A 20,206-nucleotide genomic window follows, 5' to 3' on the forward strand; every position below is an offset into this window, starting at 1 on the left:
TCCTCTCCCAGGAGATCCTCTGTATCTTTTAAATTATAAATGTTAATCATGCACAAACTTTCGATATAGCAGATTTTGTTAAAATCTTTTGTGATACAGAAATTATTTAAAAGCCACTGCAAATTGGGTTTCCAACAGTTTTGAGCTAGTGGGAACATGAAGAACAGAAGAGGCCCAAGAATATAGCCTTGGGTAACTAATACACTCAGATGTATTAAAGATTAATAATTTTCTTTTTTTACTGCAGCCATTTTGCCATGCAGGAGTAAACATGCGTTACAGATCAGGTCAAACAAAGTCAGGGGGCTGCTACTGTGCATGTTCGCTCACTAAGTTCAAATTTAGCACATTATCTCAACAAAAATGGTTGCAATAATGTGCTTCTCAGGGTCTTTTAGATCTGCCAGTATATTTATGATCCCAACCCATCATTCATTTCTCATTTGCTCATTTAAAAAGACAAAGAGACCCAGCAGGTTATAGTGCCTAGTATTTTATTTTCCTGAAGACAAATTTCGTACAATAAAACATTCCATCACAATCAAAATAATAGTCCACTCTAAGAGAATTCACCTACTATGTAAACCTAGGATCTTGGTTTAAACATTATTTGTCGTAATGAACAATTCTCTCCCAAAGCTAAAGACCAGAGGACCATAATCTGATATTAAAAAATAATGGGGTGCGCACCATGTACTGAATCCGATTAATTACCGCATCTCATCCTCTTTCTCTCTCTCTCGCTCTCTTTAGCTGGTCCAAGCCAATAAAGGCAAAAAGCCCAAAACAACAAAACATCTTTAAAAAATAATAACTATATACAATTATACTATGACAACAGGTGGACTTCCTTCTTGTTTATGGCCTAGAAGGTGTACACTGGGTCCATTATTACTTAATCATTCAGTGTGGATGGTGCAGCTCCAGAATTTGTCTTAATCACATTATGGGCTTTACTTCTTGTTTCAAGCTTTGGAAGAGAGCAGCTCAGGTGAGACCCGGATCACAGGATTAACTAGTAAGCAACTTCCATTTAAGTCCCAAAATGTCCCACACATCAGGTACATAAACATCATCCATGAATACAAAAACCAGCAAAATATTCTAGTAGCCACTGTCTCTAAATAAGTTTAAACATGATGAGAAAATAAACCGAGTTATACTTGTGTAATGCTTTAGTAATTGTTAGTTGGAAACGACATGAAAGCATGGTTAATTTATATTACACCACTTCCCCAACACCCTTGCCAACCTAACGCTGAGACGACTACGTAGCATATGAGTGCAAACAATTACGGAGCATGCACTTGTTTACCTGTAGAATATGTAGTTATTGAAGCAGACACTGTAGCTGTCATTGCTATTCATCCCACTGCCTTTGTCCCATCTATCAACAGCATGTTTCAACCCTTTAAATACTGTTTCTGTTTGAGGTAAAGTAACTGCTTTAGCAGTTCAGCCAGACTTTTTCTTTTAGCCTTTCCACAGAAGGAAACCGTTGCATAATTAAACTATGAAAGCAGTAACAAAAAGGTCGGTTTCTCCATAGGACTATACATATACACATTATAATCTCTTTTTTACAATATGGAGCCATCCATAATTGCTGCCATAGTCCCCTATCTGTTATAGCATTTTCTGAGAAAGAAAATTTACATTATCGCACATTATCTGCCAACAGAGCCTAAAGTGACTCCCAGCATCCTACAGCAGCCCTTATATTGCTTTAATATTGTCAGCAAGTGACCATCTGCAAGGTCGCATAGTCCTCAATTATATTAAAATAATCTAGTGGTGTCACAACATCAGCAGACGTTGGATATGGTGCATGATCAGCAAACTGCTAGAACACAGCAATGAAGGCTTTTTATCCCTTTACCTGGCTGATAATGCAAGTAGGATTTGTTTTTTGGAATAATCATTAGAATTGTAACATTATCACTTCTGTCAAACAAAGGGCAGGTGTGCAGATTGAAGACAGTTTTCAGTCCAGTGACAGCCTCGTGTCAGAGGCCCCAAAGTCTGAATGAAACACCCTCAATATGCATCCTCTTGAGCTCTGTGCAGCTCAATCCGCCGCTAGGATAATCGAGTCAACAACTTGACTAAAGTCTAACCTGCCATCCCTGAAGTCCTTCAGCCTTTGGAGCCACTCTGAGGAGCCTGTCGGGGGTTTCTATTCATAGTTCCTGTTTTGTTTTAAAGTTTCTGTGTGCGCCAGTGTGTGGCCAGTGGCAGTGGATGAGATGGAAAATCATTTGCAGTCTCAGCAGATCTCTTTGACTCTTTTCAAGTGAATCCCCAAATGTCAGCAGTGCCATAAAGGAACATGTAATGATGAGATGGGCACTAATTAAAAGACCATTACATGACCATTCTTTTTTCCAATTTGTACATACTTAACACTATTATATACCATAGAAATATATAAATATTATAAAATGTCTCTTTTTAAGATGAGCAAGCAAAGGCATGCTACTTGATTCAAAGCTCTATTTCTGCTCTTGTCATAAAATCAGTACATTGCAGGATAGAGAAGGAAAGCAACTTTGTGTAGGCGTATGTGTAAAAAAAAAAACCTGAACAGGAAGTCAGATTTTGGCTATTTATGCAGGGTATCTTGTTGAAATTTAGTACTGCTCAAATTGGTGTGGCAAAGAGGTGAAAATAAAAATCGATGGGGCTGAATCTGAGCTTGGAACTGTGCAACAGTCATATCTGAAGCTAACTGAGGCCAATGGTAAGGGATGCTTCCCTTTTCACGATTTATTGTCTGTTCTGGACACACTCCCTCCACGGTCAGCTCGTCAGGGGAGTTTATCATCTATCTTGAAGGGTAAACCATACTGCGGTGGGACGGTTGAGTGATGTGTGTGTGCGGGGGGGGGGGCGACCATCATGATGGTGGGGCGTTCTGGTTCTGGTATATGGATGCCTTGTCTTTCAAGAGGTCCAGACATAGATGACAGCTCCAGCTCCCTAAATGGCAAAATAATAAGAGAAAATGAATTAACGCCGGAGTTGTTTAAAGCTGTATGGTCCATGAGCCCAAAGTACTCTGCTGCAGCACACTAACTGATTTATAAAAGGGAAGCCATCCTACAAGTAAGGCTGGATATTGAACCTCAATATCAAAACATTTTTAATTGCTACCCAACCCTTCCTACAAGAATCCAATACATTTTCAGAAGCTATTAAGGATGCAGAATAAATACAAAACATTCAGCACGGATACCTTTAGGGCTGTTAAGCGACACGAGTGGACACATTTCAGTGTTGTCTGACTCATTTAAAGCCTCATATCATTTCAGACAGTGTGGGTTTTACTAATGTTGTACAAGCTGGGTCTACTCTGTTCGGGTGCAGGTATTATTTCTCCTTTGCTGAGCCTTAAAAAACGGCTGAAAAGTCAAAAATATCCCACATATTTTTGGCTTTTCAAACTACACACTCCTAGTACTACATCCCTGGCACCAAGGCCCTTTTTTGATACACTACACACATTTTTGAGATTGGTTTTACCCAGCACCTGAGATCAAGCTATTTTCTACTAAGTAGATCACATGTGGTGGACTTACCCTCTGGAGGTTCAGACATGGGTGGGTTGAGACAATACATATGATAGCCTCTATCACAGTCATCACAGAACAGAAGCTGATCCTGGAAGAAATGGGACAACAAGAGCACACATTAGACTTCAGCACTCAACAATACATGCAATATGTGAATGACGGTAAACTCACGTCATTCTCCGAGGTGCCGCACATGTTGCAGCACTTGCACTCTATGCACTGCCAGCGGTACGTCTTCACAGCGGCCATCATTACAGGAGTGAACTGCAGGCAGGAGGGGTGGCCTGAGAGTAGAAAAATGTTTATCACAAAGATTCCTGCTCTTAACAAAATTAACTATTTTTCAAGTTGCTGCTCTATTCCAAGCAGCAAACTGTTTCTAACGCACCTGAGCGTCCACAGTCGGAGCAGGACACCAGCTCTTCTGACTGGCCAGTCTTATGATTGGTTTTGGAGTCTCCCAGGCAGAAATCACAGTAATTATTAGGCAACGCGATACCGTCTGGACCTTTCTTGGGAGCTGAGAAACAAGATGAAAGCACCCAGAGAGCATCAATGTTCAGTCTCTAGTACAGTCCAGCTCTACATTGAACCCGGCAATCTGACGACAGTGACTGATCTCTTACTTTTAGGCTCGTCGGGCACTGGCAGGGCAGGCTCGTTGATCTCCATCTCTTCCTTCTCCTCCCCCTCCTCCTCAGCCAGGTGGGAGTGGGCATAGTGGTAGCTCAGGCCGGGACGGTTCTTGTAGCGCTTCCCACAGACTGCCACCAAAACCAGAAAACATAACGTGTATGAAAACAAAGAATACATTAGTGAAGTCAATGTTATACAAAGTCAGTGATGAAAGGTTGACTAGTTATTTTTGCTGTCTGGTATAGCTGAGTGTAATAGACATACTTTATTACATTACATTACATTATTGTATCATACTGTCCACATTGTTGTATTTAGTGGCTCTATTCTGTGCTGATACAAGGACTTTTGGGTGTATTTTCAGAGAATTTAGTGACTCTAACCGTAGCAACCAAACCCCTACAGTTTCCTACTTTAGATATAATGTTATATACTGTACATGTACAGGGTCAAGGATGTCCATAACTGTTAAAAAATGTCAGTGATTTAGCTACACAGCCCATACAGGCAAACATAATCAGACTGTAGATGTGTTCAATGTCTGTTCTATAGCCTTAAAAGGGGAACTTCACTAACTACAGTAACACAGTCCAACTAAGTAGGTTTTAAAGTCAACCCTGAGCCCGAAAATCTAGCAGAAATGTAATGCTCAGTTGGTGGAGTGCTATGATAGAATTTACCACACACGGCTTTGAAGTGGTGAGGTAACGATACGTTTGGGACCGACCAAAGCGCTTCTGTGATATCCACCTTTTTTGTTTAATATCTGGATCACCACAATGACACATAATGGCAATGAAATTAGAGGGATAGGTAAAGAATGGTGATGAGCTTTAGGAGTATGAAGAACATGAGCCGGAGCTCTGTGGTAGCTATGTATTTAAGCTCAGTACTAGGACATCATCTCAGCCACCGTGAGCACCGCACATCTGCAGTCGGTAAATGAGACAAAGGAGTAACTGCTCAAGTGACCTTTACAATAGTTTTTACTTCTTCAATTTAAGACATGCACTACCTAAGCAGTGTTTATCTAATGACTATGTTACACTGAGAAAAAAGTAATTGTTTTGTTTCACTTGACTTCATACAGCTATCTTTTAAAAAAATTATGTTTAAGTGTATATGATCTCTGTAGATTTGCAGTGAAAATATTCTAACTCCATACTGCTCTGAATATTGAGTTTTCTGATCTGAATTACTAATCCATTAATCACTGTGGTGAGAGATGCCAGCGGGACTGTGTAAGGAGGATGTACTGGCTTTAGGGAGGACAAAGATGCCACTGTGTACTGCCGCTGTCACAGGGGGTGTGTGAGGTTTGTCATAAGATAACACGCAAAGACAAAGTAGTTCTTCTTTCACTTCCATACTTTCTCTCATTTTCACTTCCTCAAAGGCTAACCTATTTCTTTAACTGTCATCTAAAGGAGTGAGTCCTCCCTGGGACACGTTTCTTCAGAGCATTTTAGCGAAGGCGCCAAAGACAGAGCTAGTCACATGCCAAGTGATAGTGTGCAGTGGAAAAACATCCCCCTCAAAAAGTTTGAACAGATATCAAACTGACTCGGAGCCAAAGCAGCAGTTCACTCTAATACATGGAACGTGGAATCAGACTTTACAGGGTGCAGAGGTGGTAAAGAGGAATTAAAGAAAAAAGGCAAGGGAAAAACTATAATGCAGTCAAATTGTACACATGAAGTTGTGAGACAAAAGACAAAAAGCACAGAGAGAAAAAACAGCAGCAGGCTCCAGCTTCTAGCTTATCTAAATCTGTGGGAAGTTCAGGGCCAGATTGAGGGGAAAAAATTACTTTCATGGGCCACAGCTTATCTTTTGTAAGCTGAGTCGGCTCATATCTTTGACTGATTACAGACTACAGTTTAATTGGGGTGTACAATAACATGGTCTTGACCTTGTCTAAATCGAGTTAATCACATTTAAGTAAATTGTGCAGAACAAAACATTTACCCTATGAACTGAACTACACAAAGAGCAAATCTACTTGGTAACACAGACAGAAAAAAACATAACAAAACAAAACACAGGCAGTGAAGACAAAAGACAAGGCAGACTGGAGTAAAAAAGGAATGAGAGAAATATACCTCTTTCAGAAGGTTTTGAAATATGCTTTTGTTTGATAGTGTCTGAAAGAGAGAAGAGAAGGAGAAGAGAGAGCACAGACAGAGACTCAGAGAAATAGGCTCATAGACCGACAGAGGATCGATCAGTCAGTCAGTGCTGCCCTACTGAGAACTGCAGCTGAAAGTGAAAATGCTTCACAAAAGAGGAAAAAACACATCAAGCAGTACAGATACACAGTCTGACAATACCAAAGAAGTGGAAGAAACATTTCCACCTCTAAGGGTGGAAAGATTTGAAGTTAAAGAAATGTAATGATATCACAATGGCAAACAACAACAAAAAATAACAGAGCTGAGCCTAAGCTAGCCTTACAAATACCAGATTCAGGAAGTCTAACAAAGAGCAAGAAAGATGATGGTATACATTAAGAGAAAGGGGAGATGATGAAAAGGAAGGTGATAAAGAATAGCGGTGTAACGGTACGTGTATTTGTTTCAGGACGTTCGGTTTGGTAGGCGACTGCCTCGTCACACCCTGTGACCTTAACAATTACTGTCAAAGTAGCCTGTTAATGTCTACTACTCACACACAGGGAACATATATAGTCTTGGGCTCCAGTTTTACCTGGAAAGCCTTGTCTGTCAGCACGCTAGTTGGCTTTGTTGGACTAGTCAAGCTCAATGGGCAGCGATCAGTGTCAACATTGTTGAAATGAAGTCGGGTATGACCGTGGGAACACTTTTACAACGGCATCACCCGAATGTGTCCATCAGTGGAATGAGACAAAAACAGACTGGCAGCCACTCACTGCAGATGTGCACCGTGCCAAAGCAATAACTAACACTATACACAGTGTTTATCACTGCGGATATGCAACCATACAAAATACAGGACTTAAAGGTCCAGTGTGTAACACTTAAGAGGCTTTACTGGTAGAAATGGAATATAATATGCATAGGTATTTTTCAATAGTGTATAATCAACTTATTATAGGAATTGTCATGTTTTTGTTACCTTAGAATGAGCATTTTATATCTATAGATACTACAGGTCGTCTTCTAGGGTGACAACCATGTTGAGCAACCATGTTTCTACAGTAGCCGAGAACAGAAAAAACCCAGCTCTAGATAGGGCCATTTTTTTGCCACTGTAGTTTCTCTTCCACAATAGGAAAGGAAGGGTGAAGCAACAATGAAATAACAATGCTAGAGGACACCCCACCCTACACAGTGGACCTTTAAACATATGGTGTCCTATATAAAAGAGTGCAATCTGCAGCTGTTGAGAAATTGTCAATAACTCAGACTGTTACGATGAAGCAATACTGACATTTTATCAATTTTTATCGTATTACTGACAACAGGTCAGTATTTGAGTGCATTAACTGTTACAGTAAGAACTGAACAGAACTAATGAACTACTGTTAAATTTTAAAAAAGGTCATTTCCTACATTTTTTTGTTTTTCCTGCTGTACTGAACTGTGAATTGTGTGTACCGTTACACCGCTAAGAGTGAGGACTTTGGCAAAGTCTTGCTTGATTAGATTACAAACATTGCAGCTATTAACATCTGCAGTGACCCTCTGCTCGGACCCGAGGTCAAATCCTCTACTCTCCCCCTTCAGGACTCACTGTCACAGGCGTACGGCTTGTCTCTGTCCTCCAGTGCTGCTGTATCCAACTTCTTACGGGTACTGCCCACTCCTCGACCCTGAGGACAGAGACATTATTAGAGTCAACAGACAAGATGACACACACACACACACACACACACACACACACACACACACACACACACACACACACACACACACACACACACACACACACACACACACACACAGCGTTGGGGTGGAAAGTGTAGTCATCATGTACACATGCAGGTATTTACCTTTCCCTTCCCTTTGCCTCTTCTTTTAGGTGTGTCTTCCTCATAGTCTTCATCATCCAGGTCATCCATGAAGTCATCTGGCTCAAGGATTCTCTATGTTGAGGCAACGACACAATGAGAAAATAAGGCAAATAATTTAAAAAGTCCAATCATTTTCTTGACTCTTTATGCTGAAAACAAGAACCTTTCTAATCCGAGCAGCAGGGTTGAGTCCTCCAGTGTAATCACTCTGGTTTGAATCCTCCTCAGACCCTCGGAGCTCTGTGGTTGTCCGCTTTTCCAAGGAGTCGCCCTTAAGCAGGGCCTCCAGGCTGCTGCCGTCCGCTGATAACAGAGCATCCTTCTTCAGTCCAATATCTACCTCTATGAATACAACACAAATAAGAGAAAAACACTTTAAGCAAAACCTCTCAGTAACAAATAATTATTATCATTAAGACAATAAGATAAAAGACAGCCTTTTATAACTTTTTTCTTAAAAAGGTTGACATGGAGGATGAGCTGAATGCTGTGGTACCTGACTTGACAGGAGGGAAGATAAGCCGGGGGTCCTCCGGAGGATGAGAGCGTCTTTTCTTCCTCCACCTCCTGGATGGGTAGGTGTAGAGCTGCCCTGGAGCCATGCCTGAGGGGCATCAGAACAGATCCATTTATACAACACTGAACCTATTTCAATAAAGAACCTATCAGGTTTTTGACAAACTGACAGGGAAAAAAATCTGTACTTCAATTCCCTAGAAATAGCATTTGCCTTGTTAGCATAATTAGCATTCTTATTTAAAACCAAGAGGGCAGACTTGGCTGCAAGCTTGATTAAATTACACTTTGTTATTGGAAAAAAAGTTTGTTGTATATAAGAAGCTTTCACTCTAAAGACAAATAAAACAATTTAGTCCACTTTCACAAGAACTGCTGGGAATATTTTAACAAATGCAACATGCAGACTAAAAATAAAATCATGTAGGGAGGCTTACAGTGCATTTTGTGGCACACTACATGTTTTAGCGTCTCACCTGGTCCCCTGTGTCTCTTTTCCATCCAAATGTAGCAGTTGCTCTGAGCAACACCGGTCTGAGAGTCAAGGAACGGCATTCGGACGCTCCTCTCAGCACAGAGCCTGGCATTGTAGTTATGACATTGCTCCATGGCATCTCTGTAGTACTGCTCTCCCAACCTGAAACAACAAATACCAAAGCCAGACAGATGCTGCTTATTCTGCCTATTGTGATTAAAAACACAAAAATCAGGAGGTGCAGCCATTTCAAAACCAGTCCCATCTTACTTCAAACTTTCAAACATCTCTGTCAGTGTAGTTTAAAGCCTGCTTCCTTTCTCCGTTGTGCTGCCACCTTGGAAAAAAAACAGCTCACTCACTAGACAATGTCCTTGTAGTTCAGGCGACATCACTAGTGAGAGTGCAACAGCAGGTGCTCTTTTGTTGGTACATCAACAACAAAGAGCTTGGTAGGCAGTGCAGTCACAAGTGTGCAGTGTTTTTAACGTAAATATACTCGAACAGGGCTGCGCGCTTAATCCCTTTTAGGAAAGCTAAGGGCTGCATCTCCTGAGACAAACAGGCTCATAACATGAACCTCATTGGTTCTTCAAGTCCTTGAGTGGCAAGGAAAAGAGGGAATGAAGACAAATAGTCATCCTGCAGTTGCAATTATTGAGGTTGTCAGGGAGCAAGAACAATAACACTAGTTGTATTGGAGCCGCCTTGATGAGAGAACTGTAAGTATACTATGTAGTTGTATAAAGGTTTAAAGCACTAAACTTTAATGACAGATCTCATTATTTCATTAGCTACTTGTAAAGACGTAATAATTCTGCCTAGTACTGTAAATATGTCTGTGTTGCCTGTTTGAGCTATACTATTTGATCAGGATTAACCAGAAATTCATGTCATATTTTTATGGAAGTGACTGTTTCTAATAAATACATCTATTAGAATGTAAAAAACAGGGTGAAATATTGCCATGTAACTTTCTCATTTTTAAAGCCATAAATATTATTTTCTACATTATTTCTAGTAGTTTTTTTTACTGAGACTAAAGTTTAAAACTTCTTAGACAGCATCTAATAAAAAAAAACAACAACAACCACCACAACATACAAATAAGCTTTGAAAAGTTCAAATATAAAGTTTAGAAGAAACTTCTTTTTGTGGCTAAGCGTCCGGTAAGTCCAATGTTTCCCTACGTTACCATGGTTACTAAGAACTTACCCCATGGCTAATTACCGCAGAAACGTCAACCACCGTGGGCACCGACGCAAAGTGGGGGAAAAAAAAAAAGAAAAGACAACGGAAATGGAAGCACGTTTTCACCACAACCAGGTAATATTACGGGTCGCTGAAAAACTTCACAGTCCCACAGACGAGAGAGCTGCGGTAGATGTTAAAGCCCACAGGGAAGGAGATGTCCCTCGGCCAGTCTCCCATTCATTCTCCACTCCTCGGCCGGTCCCCACCGCGCTCCGAGCCTGCGCTAACAGCGGCGGACACAGTTACTCTCTCTTTAGCCTGTTAGCCTGCGAGCCACCTAGCTGCCGCACTGAACCGACGTTAGCACCGCGGTAGCTCTTCGGTTAGAAAAGACACAGCAAGTAACCAGAATATCTCTCTATTAATACATTTTTGGTCAAATTGACGCACGGGCTATTAAAACAGACCCGTGATTTGTGTTTAAGAAACGTCATCTGCGTGTCCGCTAACTTACACTTCCATTTCCAGGATGTGAACAACACACACGACGGTCCCGACAACGCTGGCTAACCTCACTAAGTCAGTGGAAATGTTGCTAAGCTAGCCCGCGACACCGTCAGTGGCTGTCTGATCGCTCCGCCGTCGCCATGTGACCGCGGTGTGTGTCATCTATCCGGGTGTAAGGTGTGTAGAAAAGTCCCAACACTTACAGTTTGACAACATTCTCAACAACAGCTGCCATCTTGCTTTAGTACACGGGAGAGCGGCTGTGGGTAATGTGTGCCCTCCGTCAGGACTTGTAGGCAGATGGAGCGGACAACCTGACGCCTAGCGCCCCCTAGTGATGGCTTTGTGGCGTTGCCAGATATGTTCTCACAATTATTTCCCCTAAAAAAAAATGTCATTATCAGTGGGTCATGTTTATTTAGGTACATGTATTCTGTAACATTATAGCCTTAGTCATCAATAAAAGTGCACCTTATTTACACTAAATGCTGCTCACAAGGCGTTCCAGTACCAAAAAAGAAAAGAAAGGCGACTTAAGACCGACCTTCTTCACAGCAGCCATTTTGACATGAAATAGTAGGGTAAACACAGGTGTTAATGATACTATTCAAGGTTCTGTTTTATTCAGGTCAAACACAGTCAGGGTGCTGCTGTAGTGCATGTTGGCTCACTGTCTTCTACCCCTGTGTTTACCCTACTAGTTCATGTCAAAATTGCTGCTGTGAAGAAGGTCGTATTTTAACATTTGGACTTACTGGTTCTGACCTCCAAGTTTCACAAATTTCGTTATTTGTTATTCACACCTAATTACTTTTTATTTCTTCAACTTTTCTTGTCTCATTGTCACTAAATGTAAGTGCAAGGAAACCATTAATTAAACTGCATCAAATATGTGGAGATGTTTCCTGCTACACAGCTTTCTCTTTATAAACTTTTAGACTGTGTTATCTAATTATTGTGCTATCTGTAGCTGGCTCATTATTTTCAGAGTTCTTTGACCACCATCCTCACCCTCTCCCATTTTTTTCAACCACCAATAGCAGAGATTATTACTGCTGTGATGAGACAAAGGCTCCGGTTTCTCTCTGAAGGTTTGCGCTGCTCTTCGGATGATGACATCCTTCCCAGCAGCCCCCTGATTCATCATAAACTTACTGTATGTTAGTCATTACTCGCTCATCCTTGACCTCATTTGCTGCAGTTGCATCATTAATTTATTCTCAATGACAGCACTGCAGCAGCGATCTTTCTCACATACTGCAAGAACATTTCACATGTGGCCTACTGTAGTAATACGTGAACACACACATTGAGCTCATATCCAGAATATTTGGTTTTTTTTATTCTCAAATTTACAAACCCATTCTGCTCTCTTGTAGCTGACATTTTAGAAATGGTTTTATAAATTCACTTGTAACAACAGGTGTACTGATGGGTGACAAATTAAAGTAAAAGCTGACATAAATTTAGAATTTAAAGTTAGGAGACCACTTCATTCTTCCAAAATATATTTCCTCACCTTGTGATTTAATGATTTCAGCAGGGGGGGAGAACTGGGCCTGCTCAGCATTGTTATGCCTGTAATAGAGCTAAATGGGATGTTCATTGCTGAATTGTACTGAAGAATCTACATTCATTCTCATTCAAGTTTTCCTTTATTGTCATCTTTCTGTGTAGTGTGTGCACTGAACTGCTGTGTTGTGTCAATAATCACAGTATAGAGAATCAAATGGGTCACTGCTCTAATGAAAGATGCTATTGAGTTGCATTATGGGAAATGTAGGATGTAGTATTTTTGGATTTTAACTTACACTTCACAATAATAATAATTAATAAATAAATCACAATATTTATTTTAAGCTGGCTTTTGTTAGTCCCTAACTCTGGAAAATCCTAACACACTTTTCTATGAAAACCCAATCTAATGTTTCTGACCACATTTAGTTGAGGTATATTGTAATGTGTAATTGAACAGTTTGAGTGTCAGATTAAATAATAATTCAAATATCCAACTTGGAGCACGTTTACATTGTTTATCATTAAAAACCCTGCAACAATATCAAACTTTTGATTAAACCATGTTTTATTATTCCTAATATTAGATGTAGATACACAAGTCAACAAACATTATTTTTGATTTGTAATGAAAATGCTCCACAGCACACTGACATCGTGTGGAAGGGTCTGGTATTACAGACACGTACCTGAAAATGGACAGCAGTTATAATTTTTGCAATAAGTTGCATTAGTAACAGTAGTAGTAATAGTAACAACAGTAGCAATAATGTAATAATAGCAATTAATAATAGTAGTGGTATTAACAGCTCTGAATTACAGAGGAAGGAACAGACATTCGTCAAAAGTAATGAGAAATGAAGGTAGGTGGACAGGCTTATCAAATGCTGCAAGACAGACCACTGGATGAAAAAATACAAGCTCCCACTAGACAGCAAATATCCTGCCTTCTTCTAAAAAAGGAAGCTCAAATTGTCACCAGTCTGTTTTCACTCATATCTAATACTTAACAAGTAAAAGTTGTTGTTTTTTTCTTCATTAAGTACTCTTTTTTTTTTTTTTTCCAAGTACTCTCATAACCAAAGAACCCATCTCTTTGACATCAATAATACATACTTTCCATGTTCTGGTCAAAGCTCACCGGTAGCACAATGTTATTTTGAAAGGATGCTATATGCAACAGCGAATCACAGCCAGCCGAGGATCATTCCCACAAGACTGGATTGCCAGGGTCATTCTGCATTTAAATATACAGTACAGTATTAATGTGTATGAGTGTGTGTGTGTGTATGTGTGTGTGTGTGAAAGAGAGAGAGACAGAGCGCTCATGTACAATATGTCAAGTATGAGAAATATTTTTGCTTCACATGACCAATTTGGCCAAACTAATTTGAATCATTCACATTCAAACGAGCTGATAAGAAAATACACTGTGTGACCTTTAAACTTGAACTCCCTAACATCAACTGGATGCTGTGTCTGATGTACAGAGCAGAGAAAAGGTAGCCATTGTCACTAAAAACAGCTCATCCACCAGGGAAAGAACGACTCCTCCATTCGAAATTGTGCACAATGTACGATAACTGCGTTGGCTCACTTATGTATGCAATGATGTTATTAACTTCCTAGATCGTAGCTTTGTTTAAGGCTACGTAAACTAGGAGCTCTGTCACACACCCGGGATTCAAAGTCCCACTGACAGAGACAAGGCAGTCAGTTTGATCAAGCTTGCACCAGATGCTGTCAACTGGACCCAGTTCAATAGTCTCAAAGAGTGTTTTGAGATATTTCTCTTCTTTGACTTGGAGGGTCTTTGATTTGAGTGATAAACCACCGGTAACACATTCATTTGGGATAGGAAAATAAGGCCAACATGTTTAAAATAACAACCAAATACAAATTCACTTCCAGCTGTTTTTGTTATCACAACAGTTTGGTGCGACATTCTTGTGGACTAATCAGCCTTCCCAGGCATGGTATGCACATCCAGGCAATTACCAGCTTTAAAAGACTCACTTTGATTGATTACTTGCAACCTACTTGTAAGAAAATCAATAAAACCCTTAAATTCAGAATTGTTATCCAGTAACTTCCTGTTGAATTTTGGCAGTTAGAAAAGGCAAATCAACACTTAAGTGACTATAATAACGGTTAACGACCTATCCAATGATCTCAAGATATTAAAGTTGCACTACTGCCTACAGTCTCACAATATACTATAAATTCCCTTTTCATTTAATCTGAAGAAACTAATAAATCTCAGTTTTCTTTATATTAACTATACTGGATTGCCATTAGCTTGTTTTACATAATTGTAAATGCCAATTACAGATAATTTATTTAACCCTGAATATGAAGTGATCTCATGTTTTCAGAGTACATCAACACAGTAGAGAGTAGATGGCAATGATGAGACACATACAAGTATAAACCTACATGAAGTTATAACAAATATGCGAGAGCACAACGCTCATCTAAGAGACAATTTAGGACTTTTCCCTCTCTGCCAACACTAGTGAGCAAAGCTTTCCAATGGTTACTGTTCATTTAGAATCCACTGACATACATTAGATCATTGCCACAGGGCACATTTTTAACACATATCTTCGTACTAAGAAAGCTTCCTTTAAGACTGTTCGAATGGAGGGTGGGTTTGTAAAAAGGGGTTCAGTGTATCTGTAGTCGGTTCAAGTAAGACTCAGTACACCTCTCTCTGTCAGGTAAAACGCATTCTTCACTGCCTATCCAATCTCACTTCCACACCCCTCACTTCACCTGTAATGAGACCTGTCAGCCATCCATCTGTCCCGCTTGCGTCCCTGCGGTCTGCCACAGAAAATGTGCTTCAGCTTTTTATCTACAAACTGCCCCCATGCCTTCACACCAGTAGAGAGAGAACGGAAATAGATATTAGAAGACTAAAACAGAAATAACCGCCTTGAGGAACTTCATTGGTAATGTCAGCTTACGTGTAATAAAAATCAAAGCAAAGAAAAGCTAATTTTATTAAATCATTCCAGTTAAGATTATTTTGTGTTTGTGTCTGGTTTTCGTCTACCTTTGCGGACTGAAAAGCAGCATTCATCTGGCCACGTTTGATCAGGAATAACATAAACGTGCAAAATCCACAGCACCACAACGCACGCACACACGCACGCACACACGCACACACTAGAAAACTAATCTTCTCTGCTTTGTACAGAAAAAAAAAGAAAGTCGAAAATTAAGCAGAAAAGATCACTCAAAAGAAATAATCAAATACAGGCAAAATTAGAGATAAAATAAAAAATAAAACCACTTATTAAATATATATATATATATTTATCATTTTCCCAATGAAACTTGTGATCACTTACTGCACACTGCTAAAATTTAATGAGCTTTATTTTTTTCTCAAAACACCTCATCATGTCATTCCTAAAAAATAAAACAAAAAAAACAATACATACAAAGGGCAAGCCCAACATTCTCCACTATTCTCCACTAGTTTAACCAAATTTGTTTCTCTCCACAACATGAATCAAGATTATCTACTGTCAAATTAATTAGTTTGTTTTATCAAACCAGCAATAGCAAAAGATAAATAATAATAATAACAGCAATAATATCATATGTCAGGTTAATAACATCAATACCAAGAACAGAAAAAGAGACTGATGTGATCCTTCCCAAAGAAGAGAGCGCTTGAAGGTGGGGAAATAAAACCAGAGTGCACCACAGTGGAAAGCCTCCATCCATCGTTTTATTAGTGGCGCAGCATCAAAACGGCTCAGCAAGGAAAGACTCACCGAAGAGCAAATATTCATGCTGAAGGAGAGCCGTTTTGGTGGACTGGACCTGAACGAGGCCTGGATCCCTGCTAATGCCAACCACACCTGCTACTGACTCAGACAAGTAAGCTCTGCTGGTTGGCTGAAATTACCTGAAATTGGATGAGGGCTTTCATTGTTGAGTGCAGCCAAATGCGAAATATGGACTGGGTGAACCAAAAAGTCAGTGACAGATAAAAGCAAGGGAGAGAATCAGAGAGAAAGAAAAGAAAACAAAGTTCTCTGTAAGCTACGTACAAATTCCTTGGGGCCTGCACTGAGAGCAGTGTGTTTGTGTGACCGTTTGTACTTTCCTTTCTGCCTGCTTCAGTTTATTGAAATTTCGACAAATTTAGCTTCCATCGATGGTTTAACAAGCGTTCTATTTTTTCTTGCCAAAGAAGCTGAACCTCTTCTCACGATCCTTCTCTTTCCCATCTTTGTTGCGCATTGTAACACCTCCGGCATCACCTGAGCTGGGGGAGATGGGAGGCATCGTCATGGCACGGCTGAGCGCCCGTGGACCTCCGGGCGAGTCTCCTGATCCTGTTGGAATGGAGCTGATGATGGAACGGATCCAGGAGCTCATTTCCGCCTTTAGAGAGTCAAAAACCTTTATTATACTTCACCATTCAGGCAGAGGCACAGCACACCAACAAGAGTTCTTTACACAAACATAAATTTGTATTTAGTTATTTATTTAAGTGAAATAATTCTATACATCTCACCTCATCCTTTGCTTGGAACAGGTACTCTTTTCCATCCCCTAGCCTGCAGACAGTGTTGAAGAGGTAAACCATTAGTCAGAGATAAGCCTTGTACATCTCAACATTTTGCCATTATCTTGATATTTCATCACAGCCTTTCTTTATAAAAAAAAACAGGGTGACAACTGTTCTGTATCAGGAATATTCTTTCTGAGGGTTTTTGTTGCCAAGTCTCTTCTCACCTGAGCTTGAATACAAATTTCCTCTTCTTGTAGTCATTGGCTACCTCGCACACAGCCTCTCCCAGGCTGATTGGTACCTCTCCGTGGTATGGAATGCCGTTGCTAGCGCTCTTGCCATCTTTATAGAAACCGAGACTTCCTTTTCTTAAGACACAGTATACGTTCTGCCAGGACCTATGAGAGCAAAGTAATGGGATTAGGAGCACATCTTTAAAAAGATAAAGTAATGAAGAGACATGAGTCTGGTGTTACAGAGTTATTCTCTCGCCCTGACAGGCAGATAAGACAAGTTAGTTTTCCAACAATTAAAGCTAGGGTAGGTGAGGTTGGAGAAACTGGCGAGAGACAGCACGATTTTGAAAGTATTCAATCAAAAGAAAACCATCAAGATGGATTTTTTTGTCTGGTCGTTCTCTGACATTCTTGTGTGGCTAGTTTGGCAGCTTTAGCATTATCTGCCTGCTGGCTGTCTTGTGGGGAACTCCGGTCACGCACAAAGAGTGTGCAGAGGTGAACAGGTAGGTAGACAGGTAGGTAGACAGGCAGGTCGGCTGTCATTTCATTCAGACTGAATAAAGCAACTGGTTGGCCAATTAGCTGAGTTTATTACAGGCCTGTGACTGCTACATATACCGTACTTTTGTCTTTTACTTTTGGTTTTTTCCAGACCACTTGATTAGTTGATTTGTGTCAGGATGTAATAAGAATTTTAACTAATATAACAAACACTTCTGAAATACATTACCTAGTCTAGCATTATATTGTATATTGTACAATAATTTGAACAAAAAATCTACACTGGCTGACCTCTCTGATGTGTATCTTAATGCACACACTGACCTGGTAGCTGCCTTTTTGCTGTGGGACTCCATCTCCTGTTTTCGACAGAGCATCCCCTCCATAGTTTCTGGCTCAGACTCTGCTCCACCCCTGCTCGGTAACGTGGCAGAAGGATCAAGCCGAGAAGATGCCAACCCGCTGTCCCGACCTGGCCCGTTCACCGACTCAGACTCTGAGCCCTGTGGTTCAAACCAGAACATGAATGTTGGTGAGGAGGTAGAAAAACACATGGTGGGATGGACGCAGTGAGCAGCAAAGCAGCCATTCACAGCCATACATGAAAAGCCATGATGACGCTTGCTTTGACGGCACTGTATGATTACCTGAGATAACAGCATTGCGTAGTTTCAGAAGGTCCACAGAGTCACCCAGTATACAGATATTAAACAGGACAATTACAGTCACTCGCATGGGTAAGGCACACAATTAAAATAACCATACACATGAGAAACATGCTTGCTGAACACTGCACTGAACAGGGACAGTTAAAATGTCTAACTCAGATTTAGTTTGAACAGAGGCGGATACCAATTTGCAATATAAATATTACAATTCTTCATCCGAGCCTCTTCAGTCTCAGTAATTATTGAGCAACTGTAAATGAATAAATAATAACTACACTGTAACACACAAAAACATACGTAAACACACTCAATTAATGTTCAACTCTTCTAAAGCCTTAAATCCTCCAAACGCAGCTTTTATTTACTAAATTAATCTTGAATAAGAAATCCATAGAAAATAGGATGCCTTTAAAATACTCAATTATGACAGTAGTAGCTGCTAAGGCATTTCCCCCCCTCAATCAACGTTTTTTCTAAAAGCGTTTCGATGACACCATCAAATGACTTCACCACAGGAAGTATACACATATAGGGAAAAGACTAAAACAAGCTACATATAAATTGGCTTTGAAAAACTACAAGTATCACCACATTTACAACACTAGGCCTCACATTTACAGTCACTCTTGTCCTGGTCAATATGAGCACATATACAACAACAGACGGATCCATGAAAACAATTATCTTCATGAATATGCATCATGCCTTTAAACAGCAATGGGACTCATTAACGAAAAACCTTTGTTGCATGAATAAATAAAGCAATGGTTTGCATCTGTGACATAGAGCAATGGCTTCTCGACAGAAGAAAAAAAGGCACTGCAGTTGACCAGGAGCTGAGCGGAGGCTGTGACGGGGGCAAGGGGAAGCTACAAAGCTGACCGTGGCTTGGTACTCACACGCTCCGGCTGCTTTGGCTTACACACACGTTTAGGCTCTGATTTCTTTCCCAGTGACAACGATAGCGATAATGACTGCTGGTAAAAACGCAATAAGAAATTGTTAAGAGGTCTTCGTCTGTGGCAGAAACTTGAAAGTTAGTAAATGCGTTACACTTCCAGAACTTTTTTCAGACACATTGCCATTATGATTGGCTTCTAATAACAGTCGTCAACAACTATGTGGATCAACCATAAAATCAATGAGGCTCAATTAATGCAGACGCCCTTGTTTTGACTGATTGTTCTCTAGAGTGTTTAGATCTAAACATATGTTTACTTCTGCTTTCCCCATCAGCCAGTGTAGACTGCCATTATCTCCTCTGAAACACATGAAGGCAGTGCTCATTTTCATCTGCCAATGAGGACTTTCACCAGGCTCATTATGTAAAAGTTTACTGTATCCCACCCAGTCCCCAACCTCCTCCTCACAGGAGTCCTGTTCCACTGAATCAGGACTCCTGAGGTGGTGGGTGAGTTGGTCCTCTGCAAACCTGCCCTGGTGGCACTGATTCTTTTCAGAAAAATTGCTTCCACACTACAAAGAATACCTAACTGCAAAACGTTACTGCCTTTCCATAATATAAAACTTTGCTGATATATACTGATATATATATTTCTCCAATGTTTTGCTTGTGTGTGATCTACATACATATTTATATATAAATATATATATAAACATACAGGTAAAAAAAATGTTTCAATTGGACAATAGCAATGAATGTCATTAGGTAAGGGAATATGTATGTATGTACCAAAACAACACTGCTGATTAAGGTAAAACAGACAGAGACAAGGACGCACACTCACATACAGTTACACTATGTATTATATATATATATATATATATGAATTCTAATAGATCCATGTCATAATATAGGAGATGAGGTAAGACAACATGGAAAAAACATTACATG

The 20,206-nt window shown here is 40.1% G+C and overlaps 2 protein-coding genes and 1 long non-coding RNA gene across 12 annotated transcripts in view; 1 reads left to right on the top strand and 2 right to left on the bottom strand.

Moving 5' to 3' along the window:
* Window positions 1-477: 477 nt before the first annotated feature.
* dpf2 (double PHD fingers 2) lies at window positions 478-11,205 on the bottom strand. 5 transcript variants are annotated; one of them, XM_051402288.1, is made up of 12 exons: window positions 11,098-11,205; window positions 9,195-9,355; window positions 8,699-8,806; window positions 8,366-8,544; window positions 8,182-8,274; window positions 7,923-8,001; window positions 6,311-6,352; window positions 4,199-4,336; window positions 3,961-4,092; window positions 3,744-3,856; window positions 3,579-3,660; window positions 478-2,979 (listed from the first exon to the last, which is right to left on the bottom strand). In XM_051402288.1, exons 1-12 carry the CDS (start codon window positions 11,127-11,129, stop codon window positions 2,897-2,899), a joined length of 1,242 nt encoding a protein of 413 aa, XP_051258248.1. In that variant the 5' UTR covers window positions 11,130-11,205; the 3' UTR covers window positions 478-2,896. The 5 variants fall into 5 exon arrangements, with proteins under 5 accessions (XP_051258248.1, XP_051258251.1, XP_051258252.1 ...); XM_051402291.1 differs by lacking the exon at window positions 11,098-11,205 and adding an exon at window positions 10,902-11,041; XM_051402292.1 differs by lacking the exon at window positions 11,098-11,205 and adding an exon at window positions 10,409-10,601.
* On the top strand, window positions 9,786-12,753 carry LOC127364631 (uncharacterized). 2 transcript variants are annotated; one of them, XR_007885045.1, is made up of 3 exons: window positions 9,786-9,915; window positions 10,916-11,071; window positions 11,935-12,753. It is a non-coding gene; the product is annotated as an uncharacterized LOC127364631 (long non-coding RNA). The 2 variants fall into 2 exon arrangements; XR_007885044.1 differs by lacking the exon at window positions 9,786-9,915 and adding an exon at window positions 10,705-10,788.
* A 206-nt stretch (window positions 12,754-12,959) lies between these two features.
* The window catches only part of LOC127364627 (spectrin beta chain, non-erythrocytic 1), a 53,658-nt gene continuing 46,411 nt past the window's right edge, over window positions 12,960-20,206 (bottom strand). For 2 of the 5 annotated variants that reach the window (XM_051402282.1, XM_051402284.1), the window contains 5 exons: window positions 19,251-19,328; window positions 18,008-18,186; window positions 17,168-17,341; window positions 16,947-16,989; window positions 12,960-16,813 (listed from right to left, as the gene is read on the bottom strand). In XM_051402282.1, the coding sequence (XP_051258242.1) occupies window positions 16,601-16,813; window positions 16,947-16,989; window positions 17,168-17,341; window positions 18,008-18,186; window positions 19,251-19,328 (687 nt within the window). In that variant the 3' untranslated portion in view covers window positions 12,960-16,600. The remainder of the gene's footprint in view (window positions 16,814-16,946; window positions 16,990-17,167; window positions 17,342-18,007; window positions 18,187-19,250; window positions 19,329-20,206) is intronic. The other 3 variants (XM_051402285.1, XM_051402286.1, XM_051402283.1) reach the window with 2 other exon arrangements.

The sequence above is a fragment of the Dicentrarchus labrax genome, unplaced genomic scaffold (genome assembly GCF_905237075.1).
Source record: "Dicentrarchus labrax unplaced genomic scaffold, dlabrax2021, whole genome shotgun sequence".
In the NCBI taxonomy this organism is placed as follows: Eukaryota; Metazoa; Chordata; class Actinopteri; family Moronidae; genus Dicentrarchus; species Dicentrarchus labrax.